Genomic DNA, 21604 nt, shown 5'->3' with positions numbered 1-21604 from the left:
CTCATCCACACACCATTCCAAACCATTCCATACACGCACGCACACACACATGCCTCGTGTCTTGTCAAAACTGGTTCTGTTGGCATCCTCAGCCATTCCACTAATAATGCTGACTCCAGCTGCACATAACAGAAACCTGTTATTACACACATGCATATGCATATGTACACATGCAATCTTAAACACACATGCATAAATACAAATGCAATCTCTCTCTCTCTCTCTCTCTCTCTCTCTCTCTCACACACGCACGCACATTCTTATGCGCTTGCTGTTGCTCCTCCCTTTAGCATGAGAATGAGGTTTAGCATGTGAATGAGGTTTAGCATGAGAATGAGGTTTAGCATGTGAATGAGGTTTAGCATGAGAATGAGGTTTAGCGTGTGAATGAGGTTTAGCGTGTGAATGAGGTTTAGCGTGAGAATGAGGTTTAGCGTGTGAATGAGGTTTAGCATGAGAATGAGGTTTAGCATGAGAATGAGGTTTAGCATGTGAATGAGGTTTAGCATGAGAATGAGGTTTAGCATGTGAATGAGGTTTAGCATGTGAATGAGGTTTAGCATGAGAATGAGGTTTAGCATGTGAATGAGGTTTAGCATGAGAATGAGGTTTAGCATGTGAATGAGGTTTAGCATGAGAATGAGGTTTAGCATGTGAATGAGGTTTAGCATGAGAATGAGGTTTAGCATGAGAATGAGGTTTAGCATATGAATAAGGTTTAGTGTGAGGTTGCTGTGAGAAGTAAAACGACACCCAGGACACTTGTTCGCAATCGCCGTTTTATTCCACATTACAGGAGCAATTTTCTCAGTTGTCAGCACTGTACCACAGTCAACACTGTACACCGTACTACACTGTACCACACTGTACTACACCATACCACACTGTACTACATTGTACACTGTAACATTACTACACTGTACTCTGTACCACACTGTACTCTGTACTACAATGTACTATGTACCACAATGTACTCTGTACTACACTGTACTCTGTACTACACTGCTACAAGCTGAAGAGAATTTAGACATTAAAGCAGCCAAATCAAGCAGGCAGTGATGGGGCCGGAGACCGCAGAGAAAGCAGAGTCTGCCGGAGACCGCAGAGAAGGCGGAGTCTGCCGGAGACCGCAGAGAAGGCGGAGTCTGCCGGAGACCCCAGAGAAAGCGGAGTCTGCCGGAGACCCCAGAGAAGGCGGAGTCTGCCGGAGACCCCAGAGAAAGCGGAGTCTGCCGGAGACCCCAGAGAAGGCGGAGTCTGCCAGAGACCCCAGTGATCAGGTGAAGTAAGGAGCAGATGTGTGGGCAAGGATCAGGTCTCTGGTTCACCACACACTCAAATACACACATGCGCACACACAACAACTTAAAGGATTAATGTTAATTTGTAATATCATTCTTAAAAATGATAACATGTCAACATACACCAAACTTAATTCAAACTTCACCAAGTAAGAACAGAGTAGCAGGAGACGTCCATTCTGTCGCCCATGGAAACGTAAAGTTCCATTCTGTCGTCTTCATAAACGCATCACACTGCCCACGGCTGTCTGAACACCATTCTTCTGAACTTCTTGCATAATACATTGACCCAGAATTAATAAAACAATAATCGGTCTGGTTTATGTCTATTTTTTCTGCCTGCTTGTAATATTTTCATCTTCTCTGTGAAGTGTTCTTAAGTGTGAGAAAGTCACTTTACAAATAAAGGTCTCTGTTGTTATTTAATAAATAATAACCTTATTGTTTATGTGCAGCTGTGTCTCTTGACTGTTTGTGCCAAGTCTGCACTAATGAGGAGAGGCAGAGTGTGTTCATCAATGGCACATAACACAGCGTGTGTGTCACACACACACAGGTAATTATGGTTTAGCTGTTCAGAGGAAAACCAGTGGGTGTCTGCCCACAGCTATGTGTGACCATGTGTGTCCACCCACTACCAGCTGCTGTTTGATGTGTAACAAAACCTAACAGAGCCTTTAAACAGCTAAACCATAAATACATCAATACAGCCTGGACCAAACAGCTCTGTGTCTGTCACACACACACACACACACACACACACACACACACACACACACACACACACTCTCAGTCACTCATTCATCAATCACTCACACTCACTCACTCATTCACACACACTCTCAGACACACACACACACACACACACACACTCTCACTCACAGACACACACTCTCAGACACTCACTCACTAACACAGTTTTCTTCATTGTTAATCAATATTTGAGTCTGAAGTTCTTAGGTGTGACTTTTTCCTTCTTCTCCACCTCCGCACCCAACCCCGCCCCCTTGTGGCCATTTGGGCTAAGGAGCCTGCAGACCCTGTGTGGGCTGACACCACTTACACTAGGGTCAGGGTCAGGGTCAGGGTCAGGGTTAGGGTTAGGGTTAGCGTTAGCGTCAGGGTTAGGGTCAGGGTCAGGCACCTACACCACTGCAGTGACACAAGGAGCAAGACATTGGGAGGAAAGAATAGAACCAGGGAGAACAGCGGAACACCCCAATGGGAGACCAGTGGAACGCCTCAATGGGAGACCAGTGGAACTCCTCAATGGGAGACCAGTGGAACGCCCCACAGAGAGAACACTGAGTACCATGAGCACCATGTAGAACCTAGAACCTCCTCCTGTCTCTCAGTCTCCTCCTCTCTCAGAACCTCCTCCTCTCTCTCAGAGTCTTATCCTCTCTCTCAGAGTCTTATTCTCCTTCAGGAGTCTCATCATCTCTGACACACGTGCAGTGAGATACTGCTGTTCTTCTCCATGGTCCAGCTCTCCTCCTCCTCCTCTTCCTCCACCACGCTGGGCTCCTCTGTGGACACCTCCAGACAGGTGCACTCTGACTCGTATATGGTGGGCAGACTGCCCCTGAGGCCGGAGCGTCTGCGCAGGCCCAGCAGAAGTGGCTGTGGCATGGTGAAGATGTCCACATTGTTGCCCAGGTCCACCCATGCCAGGCTGGGGAACTTCCTCCCGTCCTTCACCGCCTCCGTCAGGTCCTTCACCACGGCGACGGTGAGGCGGTTGCCATTGACAGCGAGGGTGGCAAGCCTGGGCATGATGCAGAGCGGGGGCAGGAGCTGACGCAGGCTGTCATCCCGCAGTGCCGTGAAGCTCAGGTCCACGGCCGTGATGGAGGTGCTGTGTCTCTGGAGGTAGTGGGACACGCGCTGGACGTCCCGTGAACTCAGCCGTATCCCCGACAGGTCCAGCGTATCGCACGTCATCTTCAGGAAGGATTTCAGACTGGAAGACAAAAGCACTCATTACACCACTTCTGGTCTGTGGGTCTCGTTAACCCCTAAATGCCCTAATATTACACAACTGCAACTTCAGACTCAGTACAAGTATTTGACTGTGTGTGTATCTGTATGTATGTATATGTGTGCGTGTGTGTGTGCGTGCGCGCACCTGTGCTGCTAAGAATTACTCTAGTAATGTCATAGGAAGTTATGTTGAGTGGTTATATATTCCTAAATATTGAGTGGTTATATATTCTAAAATGTTGAGTGGTTATATATTCTAAAATGTTGAGTGGTTATATATTCTAAAATGTTGAGTGGTTATATATTATATTAAGTGATTATATATTCTAAAATGTTGAGTGATTATATATTCAAAATTGTTGTTATATATTTTAAAATATTAAGTGGTTATATATTCTAAAATGTTGAGTGGTTATATATTCTAAAATTTTGAGTGGTTATATATTATAATATATTAAGTGATTATATATTCTAAAATGTTGAGTGATTATATATTCTAAAATGTTGTTATATATTCTAAAATATTGAGTGGTTATATATTCTAAAATGTTGAGTGGTTATATGTTCTAAAATGTTGAGTGGTTATATATTCTAAAATGTTGAGTGGTTATATATTCTAAAATTTTGAGTGGTTATATATTCTAAGATGTTGAGTGGTAATATATTCTAAAATGTTGAGTGGTTATATATTCTAAAATGTTGAGTGGTTATATATTCTAAAATATTAAGTGATTATATATTCTAAAATATTGAGTGGTTATATATTCTAAAATTTTGAGTGGTTATATATTCTAAAATTTTGAGTGGTTATATATTCTAAGATGTTGAGTGGTTATATATTCTAAAATGTTGAGTGGTTATATATTCTAAAATGTTGAGTGGTTATATATTCTAAAATGTTGAGTGGTTATATATACACTATTACACACTGTGCCTCCTCTCTACCACCTACACCCAGCATCTGAACACCCACTTTACTTCCCATTCAAGCCAAACATCTTCCCTGGTCTGCACCAACCCCCACCAAGCATCACCTGGCACTGTGAAGTGGGAGGAGCATAGTGGGCGGGGCGAAGGGAGGGGCGGAGCATACCAGCCAACTGCATGTTACAGTCTGCCATGCCACGCACCAGACTGTCAGTCAGAACATTTCGGCACAACCTTGATAAAAGAGCTCATTTAAACGCAGACACAAGTGGAGGTGTTAGGCCCCTCCCCTTTATTCTATTCTCTGTGTCACTGTCCGGTGGGCTGCGGTTCATGGTGGTGTGGCACAAAGCTTTGCTCTCTTGCAAGAAACCCCACCCCATGCAGAACCATGAAGACATTTACATATATGCAAATCTGTGCCTGCCTCAGAGATGTCCCCATGCTTAAGTAGCTCCGCATCCCTGTAGCCCCGCCTGGTATGGGTAGGATCACTTTGTCTGCAGCAGGCACCACAGCACAGTAAGGTGATTGATTTCTGGAGTGGATCATAATTCAGCTTGTCCTCTCCCTGTCCCTCTATCTCTCTCACTCTTCTGCTCTCTCTATCTCTCTCTCTCTCCAGATTCTGCACCAGTTTTCTTCTCTCTGTGCAAAGCAAACTATTCAGCATCACAGTCTGTACCAAAAATCTTTTTCATACACGGGGAATAATAAAGAATAATAAAAGTGTGTGTGTGTTTGTATGTGTGTGTGTGTGTGTGTGTGTATTGGGTGGTATTCCTTGGGTATAATACACTGCATGAAGAGCAATAACACTATCATTTTCCCCTTACACTCTTCCTCTCTCCCTCCAGCTATACCTCCCCCTCTCCCCCTCTCTCTCTCTGCTGTGAGAAGCCTCCATCTGTTTCTCAGCTCCCCTCTGTGGTGTTGGTACAGGCCTGTGCACTGGGGCTTCTTGCCCACTGCTTTTCAGCTCCTACGGCTGGATCAGGGGCTTTTCTCCAGGAGCAGTCTGGCACACGCTTTCTGCGGGGGAGGACATGTCAGTCCAAGGACACGACAAACATACGTGCCTCCACCCTCCTCACGAAACCCACTGTCTGCTCGGGAGTGCCGGTGGCAATGGGTCCAGTGTGAGGCGGGTGGAGGGCGTGGGGCTCTCCGTCAGCAAGGTGAGAACACTGAGTCAGTCTGCAGTCCAGTGGTGTCGCACTCACAGAACCTGCATGCACACGCTCTGTGTGCTCTGACCTCAGCGGGTTTGATCTGCGGCTGTCCGTAGCATCACTACTACATGTGTCTTGTTCACCTGTATTGTGGACCTGTGCACTAATCCCCGAGCACCCACCGGACGTAACCTCGCTTAAGTTAGACGTTCACTCTCTGATACCCACCCACATCTGTCTGTCTCTCCGACTCCCACCCACACGTGTCTGTCTCTCCAACACCCATCCACATCTGTCTGTTTCTCAGACACCCACCCACACCTGTCTGTCACATCATTCCTGCCTTATCATCAGGCAGACAGGGTGGAATAAAACCTTTTCCTCAGGTGTGACGCCCACAACAGGAAGAGGCACTCTGTGTCTCCAGCTGACAGTGCACTGCAGATAAATCCAAACCCACCAGCAGGCGCAGAGAGAGAACATCATGGCAACTGCTGCAAACAGCACTTATGTCCTCCCATGCCACATCCGCCCAGCTGCATGCTGGGAGCAGTTTAATACGCAGGGTTCAGCTCTCTACAGTGACTGAGGGAGACCAGGAGCCAGAAGAAGAGGGCTGACAGATGGAAGAGTGCTCTGGCCAGTGGGGGCTCTCCCAATCGTGAGCCCTTGCTGGGGGAGTTTCTTTGTTTCTTTCTTTTTTACCCACTCCCAGTGTCAGGCTGTGCGCAGGCTTTCAGGACCCTCCCACACCACTCACGCTTTGCCTGTACAGTCGTTTCACTCCGTCCTACAATGTGTGAAGAGTGCTGAGCTCAGCAGAGCTGCATTCACCTGGAGGTCCAGCCACTCCTACAGTCACAGGCAGTTCTGCTAAAAAATAAAACACACGGACCCTCTTTCTTAGAAACATAGACACCATGTGACTGGAGGGCTGAGAGATTATCATCTCGTCTGTTTGACTGCTATGTTAATGTTCACTCACACACACACACACACACATCTATCAAAGAGGATGGCGATCTATTTTAATTTAATTGAGAAGGCCATACTGGGATTATAGTAAGTCTGATCTGAGGGACAGGCTGTACAACACACACACACACAGAAACACAGAAAGCCACATAGAGTTTACACTGCCAACATCTCATCCCACTAATCCTACAGACACACACACAGACACACGGCATCAGGAGGCTGTATAAAGCATAAAGCTCTCTCTCTCTCTTCTCTCTCTCTCTCTCTCTCTCTCTCTCTCTCTCTCTCTCTCTCTCTCTCTCTCTCTCTCTCTCTCTCTCTCTCTCTCACACACACACACACACACACACACACACATCTCTATCAACGCTACCTGCAAAATTCCATTTCATCACATCCAAACCAATACACCACACACCCCCACTCATACACTATCCTGTTTTTGCTCTTTGTGGTTTGAGGGTAATTTCTCTGCTTTGTTTCACTGCCAATATGAGAATTACTGATTTTACTGATGCAAAATATGCACTTACATAAAAACACTCTCCAGAACACACACACACACACACACACACACAAACACACACACATACACACACACACACACACACACAGACACACACACACAGACACACACACACAGACACACACAGAGGAATTTGCTCTTTCTGTCACAATTTCATGCCATACTGCAGATTTTGATCTGTCCATCCATTATAGTAATTTTCACATGTAATTTAGTTTTTTTTTTTTGCTTGTGTGTGGTGCAAACCTCCTCCCACACAACCACCACAATGAGGTTCTAACAGATACATGTTTTTTCTTTTGGTGGATTAAAACCCTGCTTTGAAAGGATAAAGCCCCCCTTTCAGAGTGGTTTAGTCCAAAAATGAACAGACATGTGAAAGGATAAAGCCCCTGTCAGAATGGTTAAGTTCAAAAATAAACAGAAGTTTGAAGGGATAAAGCAAGCACATACACAAACATGTATGCACACACACAAACACAACATCTATATTAACACTACCTGAAGAATGGCTTAGTCCAAAAATAAACATATATTTGAAAGGATAAAGCATCCCTGTCATTGTGGTTTAGTCCAAGCCTCCAGGTCATGAACTCCAGGTGGTCTGCTATAGGTGGTCTGTTCCAGGTGGTCTGCACAGGCTGGTCTGATTAGCTCTCGTGGCTCCAACACAGCCTGTGGGTCATGGGCTCGTCTTAATCTCTTACCAAGAGCACTTCCGTGAGAACGGGGATCATGATGTACTAGCGTGGGACATTTCTAAACCAATATGGCATGTAAAGACAGAGCTCAGCACAGGGATGAAAACTTTAAACAGTATGAGAAATGGGAGCAAAGGAAGTAGCAAAGAAAGTGTTTTGTTCAGTTAATGTGACGGTGCTGTGGGGGATTGACGGTATGGAGTAGAAGTTAAACTTCCAAAAGGTGGGAAGAAATTATGGGTTAGCGTCGAGAGGTGGTGGAGGGGGGATGTGTTTGCAGTGGATTTTGCCACAATCCACTAACAAATATTCCAGGGGTGTGTTTCCAGGGGTGTACTTCTGTTACGTGGGTCTCGTCCAGCCTCTGTCCCCAGGAACACTCCCAGTCTCCACTTTAACACTACAATTAGGACCTCATGGTCTCCTCATCCCACAAGCCCTGATACCAAACTGCAGTTCACAAGCGGAGTGACGAGAACAGCAGTCTTGGAACATCATATCCATGGCAGCAGCCTGTCAGCCCGCACGCCCACATCCTTCCCAGGAGCCTCTGCACATACTGCATGAGCCCAGCCCATGGTGATGAGGGAGTGGGTAATTACAGCAGGGCTTTGTGCAGGGGTGCTTCGCTTCATCTTCTCCCCGCCGGCTACTTTATTAAACAGATTCATCATTTGATTGCGTTATTGAGGCGCTGTGTGCTGGAGGACAGAGCCGTTCACCAAGGCACGCTGGAGAAACTCCGCAAGTCTCATGGGCCATTCCAGCATGAGAAACAAGGCATCGGCTGATTAATTTAGACACAGACTCCTTCAAACTCACTCTCTGCACCTGAGCAACACAGACCTCATCGTGCTTCAGTGAGATTTCTTAGCCTTACTGGACTGTCTACAGAAGAGTCTCGAAAGGGTCTCGAGAAGCCCTGAAATGACTTATTCTGAAGGCTGCCTAATTTGTCTCATGTGCAAAGAAGCAGAAACACTTAAATACGATCAAAGTGTGAATATTTGAAGGGGTAGGGGTTGGTCGGAGCCTATTTAAATCTTGGGGAGGTACAGAGAGATGGTTGGTTTTCCTCTTCTGAAATGACACATACACTCTGCTGGAGGTGCGACACACATATTATAGCCTCAGTCACAGAGAAGGGAGATGTCCTACAGAGAGAGGAGATGTCCTACAGAGAGGGGAGATGTCCTAATGAGCAGACATGCTGGGTTTGCATTGGACTACAGACACTGTCTGTCTGTCTGTCAGTCACAGTCTACAATTATGGTTAGAGTGAAGGTTAGGGTTAGGGTTAGGCTGAAGGTTAGGGTTAAAAAGAATAAAATTCTAAATAAAGAAACCAGAAAGAGAGGTTTACACTAACCGATAGAGTTTAAAAGATGACTGACTGTAAATGAGTCACTTTAATCCATAATCCATTTATATATGAGTGTGTGAAGGTCGTGTTCAGTGGTGAGAGCAGTGTTGAGGTAGGGGTGGAGGTCTGGGTGAAGGTCGTGTTCAGTGGTGAGAGCAGTGTTAAGGTAGGGGTGGAGGTCTGGGTGAAGGTCGTGTTCAGTGGTGAGAGCCGTGTTGAGGTAGGGGTGGAGGTCTGGGTGAAGGTCGTGTTCAGTGGTGAGAGCATTGTTGAGGTAGGGGTGGAGGTCTGGGTGAAGGTCGTGTTCAGTGGTGAGAGCCGTGTTGAGGTAGGGGCAGAGGTCTGGGTGAAGGTCGTGTTCAGTGGTGAGAGCCGTGTTGAGGTAGGGGTGGAGGTCTGGGTGAAGGTCGTGTTCAGTGGTGAGAGCCGTGTTGAGGTAGGGGCGGAGGTCTGGGTGAAGGTCGTGTTCAGTGGTGAGAGCAGTGCTGAGGTAGGGGTGGAGGTCTGGGTGAAGGTCGTGTTCAGTGGTGAGAGCAGTGTTGAGGTAGGGGTGGAGGTCTGGATGAAGGTCGTGTTCAATGGCGAGAGCCGTGTTGAGGTAGGGGTGGAGGTCTGGGTGAAGGTCGTGTTCAATGGTGAGAGCTGTGTTGAGGTAGGGGTGGAGGTCTGGGTGAAGGTCGTGTTCAGTGGTGAGATCAGTGTTGAGGTAGGGGTGGAGGTCTGGGTGAAGGTCGTGTTCAATGGCGAGAGCCGTGTTGAGGTAGGGGTGGAGGTCTGGGTGAAGGTCGTGTTAATTGGCGAGAGCAGTGTTAAGGTAGGGGTGGAGGTCTGGATGAAGGTCGTGTTCAGTGGTGAGAGCAGTGTTAAGGTAGGGGTGGAGGTCTGGGTGAAGCTGCTTTGAGGTTTCTTACTACTGGTTCATGTTAAGATTGTGTTTGTGAAACGAGAAGGAACACAGGAACCAAACTGTAGCAGCTGCAGTCTGTCTTACCAGACTAATCGCTCAGGAAGGACACATGGGCATCATTAGCGGTGGTTCAGTTTACAAAGGCTTCCCTCCGCACACCTGCTGAAGGGGTCTGCCTAACTGGGGTCCCTCTAACAAACCTCTAACCAAGCAAACACTTCCAGATGATCCAGTCCTAACACGGCAGAGGAAACTGCACCGTTGATGTTGTTGTTTTGTTTTGGCTGTGTGTGGGTGGGGGACAGATAGACAGTCCCCTGGCGCTCACCAGGCGTGGGACTTACTCCTGGGCACCTTGTGCCGTGCCCACTTGGAGTGAGGCGTCAGGTGGTAGACCAGCTGTCGGCAGATCTTATCAGAGGATCTGAGGGCGTCTGTCTCCTGCAGGGAAAACGCAGCAGGGTGATCTTTATTAGGGGCCAACAATCTGAGCTGACATCCTGAGAAGGCACATTAATCTCATACACTCATACACAGACACACACACACTCGCTCACTCAAACACAAGATATCATAGAGCTGAAAAACTTAACAGATTTAAAAATACTTTAAGAGAGTTGGTGAGTATTAACACAGATTATGACTAGGAGACACAGTTATAATCCTATTTTCATCTAGAATGTACAGTACTTTCTCCTACAAGGACTTATTACAATTCAGAGTCTTTACACTGTACCATGTTTGCTGACGGGAAGCTGCTGCATTTCAGTTTTGATCATACAGGTTCTTGATAAACATATTTAAGGTTGAAGGTTTGAAATGCTCCCAAGATCACTGCTGGGTCTCTCTAACACAGGTGAGCTGCTGTATCTCTCTAACACAGACACATTGCTGTGTCTCTCTAACACAGTTGAGCTGCTGTTTCTCTCTAACAGTCAAGCTGCTGTGTCTCTCTAACACAGACAAGATGGTATGCCTAACACAGATCCACTGCTGTGTCTCTCTAACCCAGTCATGCTGCTGTTTCTCTCTAACACAGACGCACTGATGTGCCTCTCTAACACAGACGCACTGGTGCACTCAGCCGTGGTGTCCATCGACCCGAATCGCCTGCAGCTATTTCACCATCAGAGTGCTTCTACAAACATCTCCCCCCGTCAGACCCTTTAAGTGGATTGCCCCAAAGACAGCCGAGCTAATCTAATCAATGCTCCAGCACAACGGGCACAGTGTGCCACAGTATGGTTCTGCAGCCCAAAACAGAACCTCCAGCAGCTCTCCTCCTCTGAGCAGGGACACACCATATCAACCTACTCTAAAGACTGCAAAGACAGAACTGGAGACAATAACCTCGATGCATTATATAAACAGATCTAAGGAAAACACAGCTAGTTGGAGAGGCAGTAGGAGGAAGACGTCTCTATGTGATCAGAAACACTCTGCACTCTCAGCATTTGAGGTTGGCATTTGGATGGGTGTTCTACATTAACCATGGCACATCAGTAGTTTGTCTTCTCTGATGAAGGAACAGAAATGTTCCAGTCTGCACAGCAGGTGTACCCGTGACATGGGGCTGCAGTGAGTAAACCCGCAGGGACCAGAGGCAGCGTAGCTCCACCTCCGACCCTCAGCTGTATGCGGACAGGCTCACCACCACACTCAGGCTCCAGGAGTCCCACCTTAGCCAGCCCCACACAGAACTCTCCAGAACAGACAATATTCTGCAAACATTGTCAAATTCTCCAGTTAACCCTAACCCTAACCTAAACTCTCCTCTCCAGCTGTAACTTGTAACTAGCGATGATGAAACAGGATGGTCTTTACACGCCCTTAGAAAGGGAGGTAAAAATACCGCAGAACAAAGTTTTGCTCAGTGTGAGCGGAGCTTTTAGAGCAGGGTGCCGGACTAATGAGCGTCTCTCGTTGGAGGGTGTGAAGTGTTTGCTGCTGTGTCTCTCAGGAGGTAGAAAGGTCACAGCGTTCTCCTGCACAATGACAGAGCCCACAACACACCATCGTCGTGGGCGGACAGTCCCGCTGGCCGAGGGCGGACGGTCCCCCACGTCTCTGCAGCAGCACTGCTGAATCCGACGGCTCGGGCGCCGGCTCTAAATAAGGCCTCACCATAGCAGGATGCCTTGTTATGAGCATGTGTGGTGAGGCCTGTGCGGGCAGGGCAGGGAGGCTGACAGCAGCAGAAACACAGCGCTGTAACGCCACTACAACCGTCAGCTTCTGGCCAGGATCAGCACCAGCTGCAGTGGTGGTGGTGGTGGTGGTGGTGTTATATATACACCTTTGCTGTAACTCTGTGAGCAGGTGCAGAATGACATCACCACGATGACTTACCCTCTTTGGGCACTGCATGTCTCTCGCCAGACTAAGCAGTAACTCGTGGGAAATTGGATCCACCAGGTTGAGGAAGGCAGCGTTCTTATACAGGATATCATTAAGAGAGGTTCCTTCAAGACCCATGTCCTGGGGAAAGTGGGTGGGGGGAGAGATAGAGAGAGAGAGAGTAAGAGAGAAAATTATATTTCTGTTGTTAAAACTAACAGTTCTTACTTTTGAAGGTCACTGCAAAGAAATTGCAACCTTTTTGTCATATTCCCACCATTTCAGAGGACCAATTAAATAGTCACACCAATTAAAGAATCTTAAGAAAGATTGTCTTGTTGAATAGTGAAAAACCTCAGCAAGCCTGTGACCCACTGACATCATTAGGAGCTGGGCTCCTTTTCCACCGTGGTGCTGTCAGACTATTCTCCATTCCTGCCGCTTTTAGGGCAGCGTTGTCTTCAGGCAGTGAGAGGCTCAGTGGGTCTCAGGTCACACTCTGCTGATCAATAAAGACCAGGGAGGCAGATCCACTGGCAGGTGGGCAGTGCTGGTGCCACAGTGGCTCACTGAGACTTCGCTGTGGACTGGAACTGTTCACTCATCTCCCGGCTCCTCTCCGTATCGCTTCTCAAGCCATCACTCCTCTCTCCTGGTTAGTCATACACTACTGGAGTTTCCAACTGTCTGCCAGGTTGTTTTCTGTTTCTAAACTCACTAATAAGATCTTGCTTCTTAACAAAGAACTTTCTTATTTTTTTACACATCTAATATTCAGAAAATTTTATTTATTCTGTTTCGTTCTTGTGATGCCCTGCTACTCTGGCATTTCTGCTTCTTTAGTCCTAAATCGAGAGACAACAGTAATAGACTCCCCACTTAACTGTCATGTTCAGAATCAATGCTGGACCTTTGGATTACTCTCAAGCAAGAACCAATAATGCAACTAATTTTGATTGAGAAACAGAGAAGACACAACAGAGGCAGGGTTTGTAGTGTGGCTGGTTGTGTTTAGTGTGGCTGGTTGTGTTCTTAATTCCCAGCACTAAAACAGTCTTGCTTGTAAACACCACAGCAGGAGATTAGAACAGGAAACAGGACAGACTAGTGAGAACAGGAAAGATTCCCGTAGCTTCTTCCTGCTGTGATCACAGCTCAGAACACTGCTCTCCTATCCGTCTTTTTACAGGTGCTGCTCTGTCTACAGGTGCTGCTCTTTCAGGCTCCACTCCTAAATTTGATGGGAGGCCAGACAGAAATGTGGGATTGCGTATGGATTTGGTCACATTTCTGAGATTTTAGGAGTTAAAAGATCATTCTCTGGGCATTTCCAGCACCTTCTGTTTCCCCCGCAGGTCTAGCAGAACCCAGCTGGATGTAGCTTTTATTCTAATGAACCTGAAAGTAATGAAACCCAGGTGAGGGTCTGAGAGCTGCAGGAGAGATGAGAGAGTTTCCCCTCTGCCACAACATCCCCTGTGACAAATTAAGCAGAAATACAAGGCACTGTCCTCTTCCATTAAAATCTCTGGGTGATTAGCCTCCAGTCTGAGTGGGAAAGCTAATTTGCTTCTCTTTGCAGTAATTTCGGCATGGTATGTAGTGTAGCCTGCTCTCTGGTCTGAGAGGGAGAAGACATGTCTCGTGCAGTGGTAGAGTAGCGTAGATTAGAGCCATGTACCCCCCCCCCCCCTGCTCAGAGAGCTTCCTGAGAGAATAAGACATCTATCCATAATCATCTATGCATAATTATTTTGAACAAGCCTTAAAAAACACTTTGGCCTTGCAGAAAATAACACCAATTTAGATGTTTTTTTTTCTTTTCTTTAAATTAACTCTAGAAAGTCATCTAGTTCATTAAGTTGTTTTGCTATCCATATGCATGAATTCAGTTCATTTATCAGAACTGCAGCCACTCCAGATGTTGAAAATAATTGAATCACAGAAACTCATTCCTCATGGTGAACATGTAAAAGTCTTGTCAAGACAGAGACAGGGACAGACATAGGGACAGGGAGAGTCTCCCTCATTACTCGTTCTGCTGCCTCCCTGTCCCCTGTGCTGTGTTAACAAGAGGAGAGTGCCTCCCCTCAGGGGTCTCCACGTGAATCACGTGGCTTTGTTTAAATTCCTCAGAACTCTGAAGAGCATCAACACAACAACAACATGGGGCAACCTCAGAGCATGCAGACAAACCAGGAGATCTGGAGGGTGGGACGGTGTGGACAATCAGCAGAGTGTGAGCTCGAACTTCGATTTTGAGGTTTCAACATGTTTATAAGGAGTAATAAGAGCCCAGAAGGAACATAAACACACTGTTTCCAGAGCTGCAGATTAAAACCAGGTATCAATTGAGCACAGAGCCTGGATTATAACTGCACAGTGCCTGGATTATAACTGCACAGAGCCTGGATTATAACTGCACAGAGCCTGGATTATAATTGAACAGTGCCTGGATTATAACTGCACAGTGCCTGGATTATAACAGCACTCTTGTGTTGGGTACGGGTGCAACTAATGGTATATTCCTCTGATGTTTATAAACCTGGTGGCAGCAGTCTCACCAAACCCTGCCCGCCAGCACTAAACCCAGGGTCAAATCTGCCCACCAGTGCCAAACCCAGTGCCAAATCTGCCCGCCAGTGCCAAACCCAGGGCCAAATCTGCCCGACCAGTGCCAAACCCAGGGCCAAATCTGCCCACCAGTGCTAAACCCAGGGCCAAAGACACAATTAGTGCAGCACAGAGCTTTGTGGCTTTGAGACAATCCATTTAAAGACTTTAGGAGGTGAAGCAGAGACTTTATTTCATTGATTGAATCACAGGCTGGTGGTATTGAATATGGGGCCATGTGGAGTGAGGATTTGTTGAGTGCAGGCGGGGGGAGCATGCGTTGGGGCGACGTGAAGAGAAGGTGAAGCCTGCACTCATTCTCCTGCTCACCAGACGTGGAGCGTGTCTTAATGACATCTGAATCAGAAATACCTGAAAACACAATGCCTGAACACCACAACCATGCAGATATTGCACACTTGGATGAAGAGTTTAGTAGTTACATAACTGATGGGGTCCAACATAACTCCACCCAGTACTACAAGGCTGGACTATTTTGGGGCTTTGGAGACGGGCCCTACAGGGCAACACTGGCACGTCATGAGGCACATGTTCGCTGAGCTTCGGTAATTAATCATGGAGTAATGGTTCCTCCTGAAAAGGTTCTCTAAACTATAACTGAAGATTCGCTTCTGTCTTTTTCACCAGCCAAAGATTTACTTTATTCAAGGACAGAAAGACAGTTTGTAGGAATATAGGTATATCAGAACCTATAATTGACCAACTTAATTTGAGTGATGGATATAAGGATCTTAACGTGCAGACACGTTGGTATGCGTCTGTGGCAGTGGAACGGTGATCCAGTTTTTAACAGTTTTGACACACCGGCATGCAGGCTGAAATAAGAAAACAAGGGTCGTCATATCTGAATGGCTATGTGCATACGCACAGAACCGCACCAACCTCAGCATCTGTGTAAAGAGCAGACTAAGACATCACATCCCGCAGGACGGATTAGACGTGCGTTTTTAAGGAACTTCGTTACCTTCCTGAGTAGTTTCAGCACGTCTGCCGCCTCGTCCACTCTCTCCTCTTTCAGCAGTTTCTGGATCTCCCGGGCCCAGGTTACTCTCCGCTCAAACGGGCTGGGATTCGATTTGCGTAAAATTACTGGGAGCTTCTCAGATTTTAGCATCAAAGATGTGAACCAAAGTTCTCCGGCACCTCCAGTCTCACTCTTCTCGCTGCCTGTGGAACAGTCCTGGCGATGCCGACCTCTGCTGAAAAACGCTGCTTCGCTGTCCAGACTACTCTGTCTGGTCAACTTAGAACCCATTGCTAAACTTTGCGATTTATATTGATAAGACTACGATTTCAGGGTTAAAATAAAAAGAGTTTGTCCTGACACTACGTAGCCTTAACATTAATAAAGTAGAAAGTAGTTGTCAGAGACGACTGTGTACGATTGTATACACAGTACACTCTCACTCCGTTACTGCTCAAATTTAGATTAATCCGTCTAATACTATCATTTCAAAGTAGCCATATTGTGCTAAACTGCAAAAGACTCTATTATCCAGAGAAAGAGTCAGTGGCAGTTCCTTTTCTCGGCGTTTCTGTCACCTCTCTGCGCTCGGTATGTTTTCGTTTTCAAGGCTACAACACAGAGCTGACTGGAGTTCACTCTCTAGCCAATCAGATCGCACGGATTCTACACGTGTGTTTAATAACAGAGCCTCCCGCTCCGCTCGCGCCAGACGCCAAAGCTCTTACCGTTTTAGTAACCGTCACGTGTCAGTGAAAAGACGGCGTTACTGTTGTCCGGACCAGGACAAAGAAATACTAGCGCGTATTAAAGTGCTGCGAATTTGAAACAGAATCACACATTGTATGAAATGTGGAATATTTACTGACCAAACGTGAATTCGAAGGTTTTTTCAATATGTAGACTCTACCGAATGAGATCAAATGAATATCCATGACATTGTGTTAGCTAAAAGAGAAACCAAAATAAGTTTGTCTCTCCCTATGGGAATATAATTATAGTCTATAAATAAACCAATAGGCTAAGTAAATGAATAAATAAACGTGATGCTCAATGATGGCCATAAAGGAATTACACATATATCCACATACTTATATAACTACAACTACATCAAACTAAATAAAACTCTATGTAGGTAACTACCCAGCTGGCATTCCAACGTTTATTCATTGCTGAATCAAAGCTGACACCGCGACGTTGTTTCAACGTCTTGTTTTTCAGCATTGAACAAGCTTCTCGTTCAATGGCAATTGTATCAACATATCACTTGAATCAATTTTTTAAAAAAGTGAATCATCGTTGATATCGCCTTGTCAGACATTTTTAACACTGAATACACTGCATTTATTTCCATTCTACACCGTACCCTATAATTGGGTATTCAGTTATTCCATATGCTAGTTTTGAATTGAATCATTTACATATGTCATGTTTTCAGTGCAGTATTGTTCACGTTTAATTTACTTGCCATGCAACACATAGAAGTCAGTTTGAACGTGAGTCAGGTTCCCACAGTCGTTATGTTCCACATTGTATGGGAGGGAAAAGCACTGTATAAGATGGCAGAATGAAAAAATAACAGTCCACTTTTTCGAGTATTTTTAATCAGAACAAGAAGAGAACAACAGGAAAGTGAATAAATCAGGCAATTAAAAATACAAATCCCACATATCTTCATTTCTTTCAGCTACCACTACCCATCCTGTCTGGTGCACACTTCCATGGTCTCCGTAACCTTTGTGTGTGTGGTTTTATGTGTACTGATAACAGCATCTAAAGAGGAACAAACCACAGGTTAGATTATACTCTCAAATAATGCACATTTTAGATAATGTATGACAAATCCTGTGTGCACTGCCAACCATTTTCCAGTGTTGTAGTTGTTTAAGTAGGATCACATTTAGATCACACCTTGCATGTTAAGAGACACTTGATTTGTAAAGCCAGAAAACCCATTTTGTTTTTTTGGTATGAAATGACATTCCACTAAAGTGGCTAACTTCTTCAACCGCAAAGGATCTATTGTTGATCTGAAACTTGGATAGGCAGGGGACAGTCTCTCCAGGATACTGTGCAACTAGATCAAAAGTAATGACTGATTGACAGCCTGCTGATGTAATGTTCTTTCTCCAGACTGCATGCCAAATTAGGACTAAACTCACTGCTCACCATAAATGACACATCCAAGAAACGTGTCCATATTTGCTGCATTTAGCTGACACTTTTTAATCAAAGTGCCTTCCAATTCTGATTGAATACAATTTGAGTAACTGAGGGTTAACGGTCTTGCTCAGGGGCCCAACAGTGGCAACTTGGCAGTGGTGGGCCTTGAACTGGCAACCTTCTGATTATTTATTTATTTTTTGCTTATTTTAGACATTATGGCATTTGAAAGAGTTCTGAAAAACACAAACATATTTAATTTTAAAGTACTGAATTGAAACTTTTGGTTAAACAAAAACAGCACCCTCCATCATAACGGAGAGTAATGTGTGGAGAGTGTTCAAAAGATTGAATACCAGGAAGGCGGGACCAGACAACATCTGCGGTAGAGTCCTCAAAGCCTGCACAGACCAGCTAGCCCCGGTATTCACCGACATCTTCAACCTCTCCCTGACGCTTGGTATCATGCCATCCCCGTCCCGAAGAAACCTCGACCTTCTGGCCTTAACGACTACCACCCTGTTGCCCTCACATCGGTCGTGATGAAATACTTTGAAAAGCTAGTCAGAGACTTCATCACCTTTTCACTGCCAGCCTCCATCGACCCACTGCAGTTTGCATACCACCACAACCACTCCACTGATGACACATTTGCACATCTGCTCCACACCACACTGACCCACCTGGACAAAGGGAGGGGTAATTATGTTAAAATGCTGTTTGTCAACTACAGTTCAGCATTTAACACTATCATCCCCTCCAGACTCACTACTAAGTTGGAGGATCTAGGACTGCATCTATTCCTGTGTGACTGGATCTCCATCTTCGTAACAGACAGACCACAATCAGTACGGGTGGGCAATTGTGTCTCATCCACCCTCACCCTCAGCACTGGAGTTCCTCAGGGTTGTGTCCTAAGCCCCCTGCTCTACTCACTGTACACCTACGAATGTGTGGCCACTTTCAGCTCTACCACCATTGTCAAGTTCGTTGACAATACCGTTGTCATGGGCCCGATCTTGGACAATGACTAGAGGGCCTACCTGGAGGAGATTAAACACCTGGAGAAAAACACCTGGTGCCAGGAAAATAATCACCTCCTGAACGTCAGCAAGACAAAGGAGCAGATTGTGGACTGCAGCAAGAAGCAGGAGCGGCACTACCAACCTGTGAGGATCAACAGAACCATGGTAGAGAGAGTAGACAGTTTCAGGTACCTTGGAGTTCACATTTCGCGGGACCTGTCCTGGTCCTGCCACACGAACTCCCTGGCAAAGAAGGCTTGTCAGCATCATTACCACCTCAGACGCCTAATAGACTTCAGACTGCCCTCCAAGGTGCTGCGGAACTTCTACTCCGCAGAACTTCTAGAAATATGCCACTGGATGTAGTGGACTCCTCATGTCTCTGGGACAACACAGCTCCTACACCAATGTTCGAAGCGTCGACCTCTACCACAGATGGGATGGATAGATCAGAATGTCAAAGTATGGGAGCAGTGGTGAAAGCTTCATTTAATCGCCTGAATGCTTGCTCAGCCTCTTCATTCCAGTGGAGCTTGGCCACTGTTCCTTTTAGGAGGAGGGGGGTGTGGGGGGGGGGGTCACTATGCCGCTGAAGTTCCTGATGAAACGTCAATAAAAGTTTGTGAAGCCTAGGAAGCTCTGGAGCTTCTTGATGCTAGTAGGTACAGGCCAATGGAGGATGGCCTCTATTTTTTGGTCATCCATTGTAATTCCACCATGGCTGACTACATATCCCAGGAAAGTAGTAGTAGCGTTTTCTCTTCTTTCACATATAGTCCATTACCAAAATAGACCTTACATACATGTTGTTCATGGGTTTTCAGATAGGGTGAGTAGATGAGGAAGTCATCGATGTATGCAATCACAAATCTCCCTATGTATTCTAGAAGGATGTCATTGACAAAGGCTTGAAAGACAGACGGAGCTACAGACGGAGCTACAGACGGAGCGACACAGGGGCCGTACGGCATTACTTTGTATTCATAGTGACCCCTATTGGTAACTTAGGCAGTTTTCCACTCATCTCCTTTTTTTATATGCATTAGGTTTTAAGCACTACAGAGGTCTAATTTTGTGAACATTTTTGCTTCTCATAGTTCCAGTATCCAGATCTGCTTGAGATCTGATTGAGGTTGCACTAATCAATGCAGGGGTGAAGGCCTCCGTCCATCTTCTTTACAAAGAAGCCCGACGCCCGGGGGGAAGTGGAAGGCTAAATGAAGCCCTGCCTCAATGCCTCATCTATATACTTCTCCATGGCTTTCTCCTCCTCCTGGGAGAGGGGATATATGAGAGCCTTGGGTAATACAGCTCACTCCAGGAGTTCAATGGAACAATCATAGGGATGGTGTGGGGGTAACAAGGTAGCTTTTTTCTTACTAAACACCATAGTGAGGTCCTGATATCCTGGAGGAAGGGAAAAGGTGTAACAGGGCTTGAACCGAGGTCAGATCTGTGATGATACCGACCCTCCACTGGGTGAGGTACCACGCTTTAATGGTGATGGGCCCGTGTGAAAAACAGTTAAATCTTATAACAGGTAAAACAAGAGAAGTATAAAAACAAGGGGTGGGGAGGCGAACGAGCTCCTGCTAGACTGCAGCCTGCCATTAAACTACCTGTGCGTATATCACGCTTAAAAGGAATGGAGGATGAAAAACAGGTAGGAAAAAAAACACCACGCCAAGCATTGAAATAAGGGAAAACAAAGGACACCATGCGAAAAATGGCAGCCCCCATGCACTGGGGAAAACCAAACTCTAAAACTTCCCCAACAAAACCAGAAAACAGGGAGGTACTTTAGCGACTAATGGAAGCCGAGAGAGAGAGACAGACTTGAGGGGGAAAACTGGAGAAGAGAAGGGGAGTGTAAAAACACAGGCACCCTCGAAGAGCAGAAGAGAGGTGTAGCACAAGGGCTCACAAACCTCAACACCTAGAGTTAACGGCTAGGAACTTGGCTCAACACTTTAGCAAGGACCCAGCACTGAGTGACTGGGTCACTGGGCATATGTAGACTTAACACAGCTGTTGGGCATCAAGCCTGATTGGTAGTGTGCCTGACTCGAGGCCTCCCCCTGGCTGGAGGGGGCCTCGACCTGGCACCAACCCTTACAAAAGGCTTGGTCGTCAGCAGGACTCTATAGTTGTGGAACATAGTCTAACTGTAGGTAATGTCAAACAGTCTTTCTGACATTGAGACAACCACTGGGTTATATTGTTCTAACCAAGGTAGGCCCAGAATAACTGGGAATGATGAGGTTTCTAGGACAAGAAATGAAATGAGTTCGGAGTGGAATACAATTGTGGTGAGTTTTACGGGTGTAGTGCAGAGATATGGAACAAGCCCCTACTGGCGATCCATCCAGTGCAGCCAGGCAAAGGGTCTTAGGCAAAGGCTGTATTGGGATGTCTAATTCCTGCACCAGATGGGCGTGTATAAAGTTGCCCTCTGCTCTGGAGTCAACTAGGGCTATAAACATAGAGCAGTGTGTGGCCCAACATAGACAAGTATCATAAATGACTAAATGACTTAGCTACCATCTTTTGCATGGGAAAGACCTTGGTTTGCGGTGTGGGATTCATGGCTCTTCTATGACTCAGTGGCACAGATCTGTTGGGT

General features: G+C 46.1%; 1 protein-coding gene across 2 annotated transcripts; it reads right to left on the bottom strand.

The window, feature by feature from the left end:
* Nucleotides 1-762: 762 nt before the first annotated feature.
* lrrc75bb (leucine rich repeat containing 75Bb) lies at nucleotides 763-16415 on the bottom strand. 2 transcript variants are annotated; one of them, XM_027025317.3, is made up of 5 exons: nucleotides 15794-16415; nucleotides 12208-12336; nucleotides 10187-10299; nucleotides 6218-6256; nucleotides 763-3264 (listed from the first exon to the last, which is right to left on the bottom strand). In XM_027025317.3, exons 1-5 carry the CDS (start codon nucleotides 16082-16084, stop codon nucleotides 2739-2741), a joined length of 1098 nt encoding a protein of 365 aa, XP_026881118.2. In that variant the 5' UTR covers nucleotides 16085-16415; the 3' UTR covers nucleotides 763-2738. The 2 variants fall into 2 exon arrangements, with proteins under 2 accessions (XP_026881118.2, XP_026881119.2); XM_027025318.3 differs by lacking the exon at nucleotides 6218-6256 and having other exon boundaries at nucleotides 15794-16414.
* Nucleotides 16416-21604: the final 5189 nt, after the last annotated feature.

Source organism: Electrophorus electricus, chromosome 19, assembly GCF_041902795.1.
Source record: "Electrophorus electricus isolate QZ-2024a chromosome 19, ASM4190279v1, whole genome shotgun sequence".
NCBI lineage: Eukaryota > Metazoa > Chordata > Actinopteri > Gymnotiformes > Gymnotidae > Electrophorus > Electrophorus electricus.
This window is presented reverse-complemented; position numbering and strand designations above follow the sequence as displayed.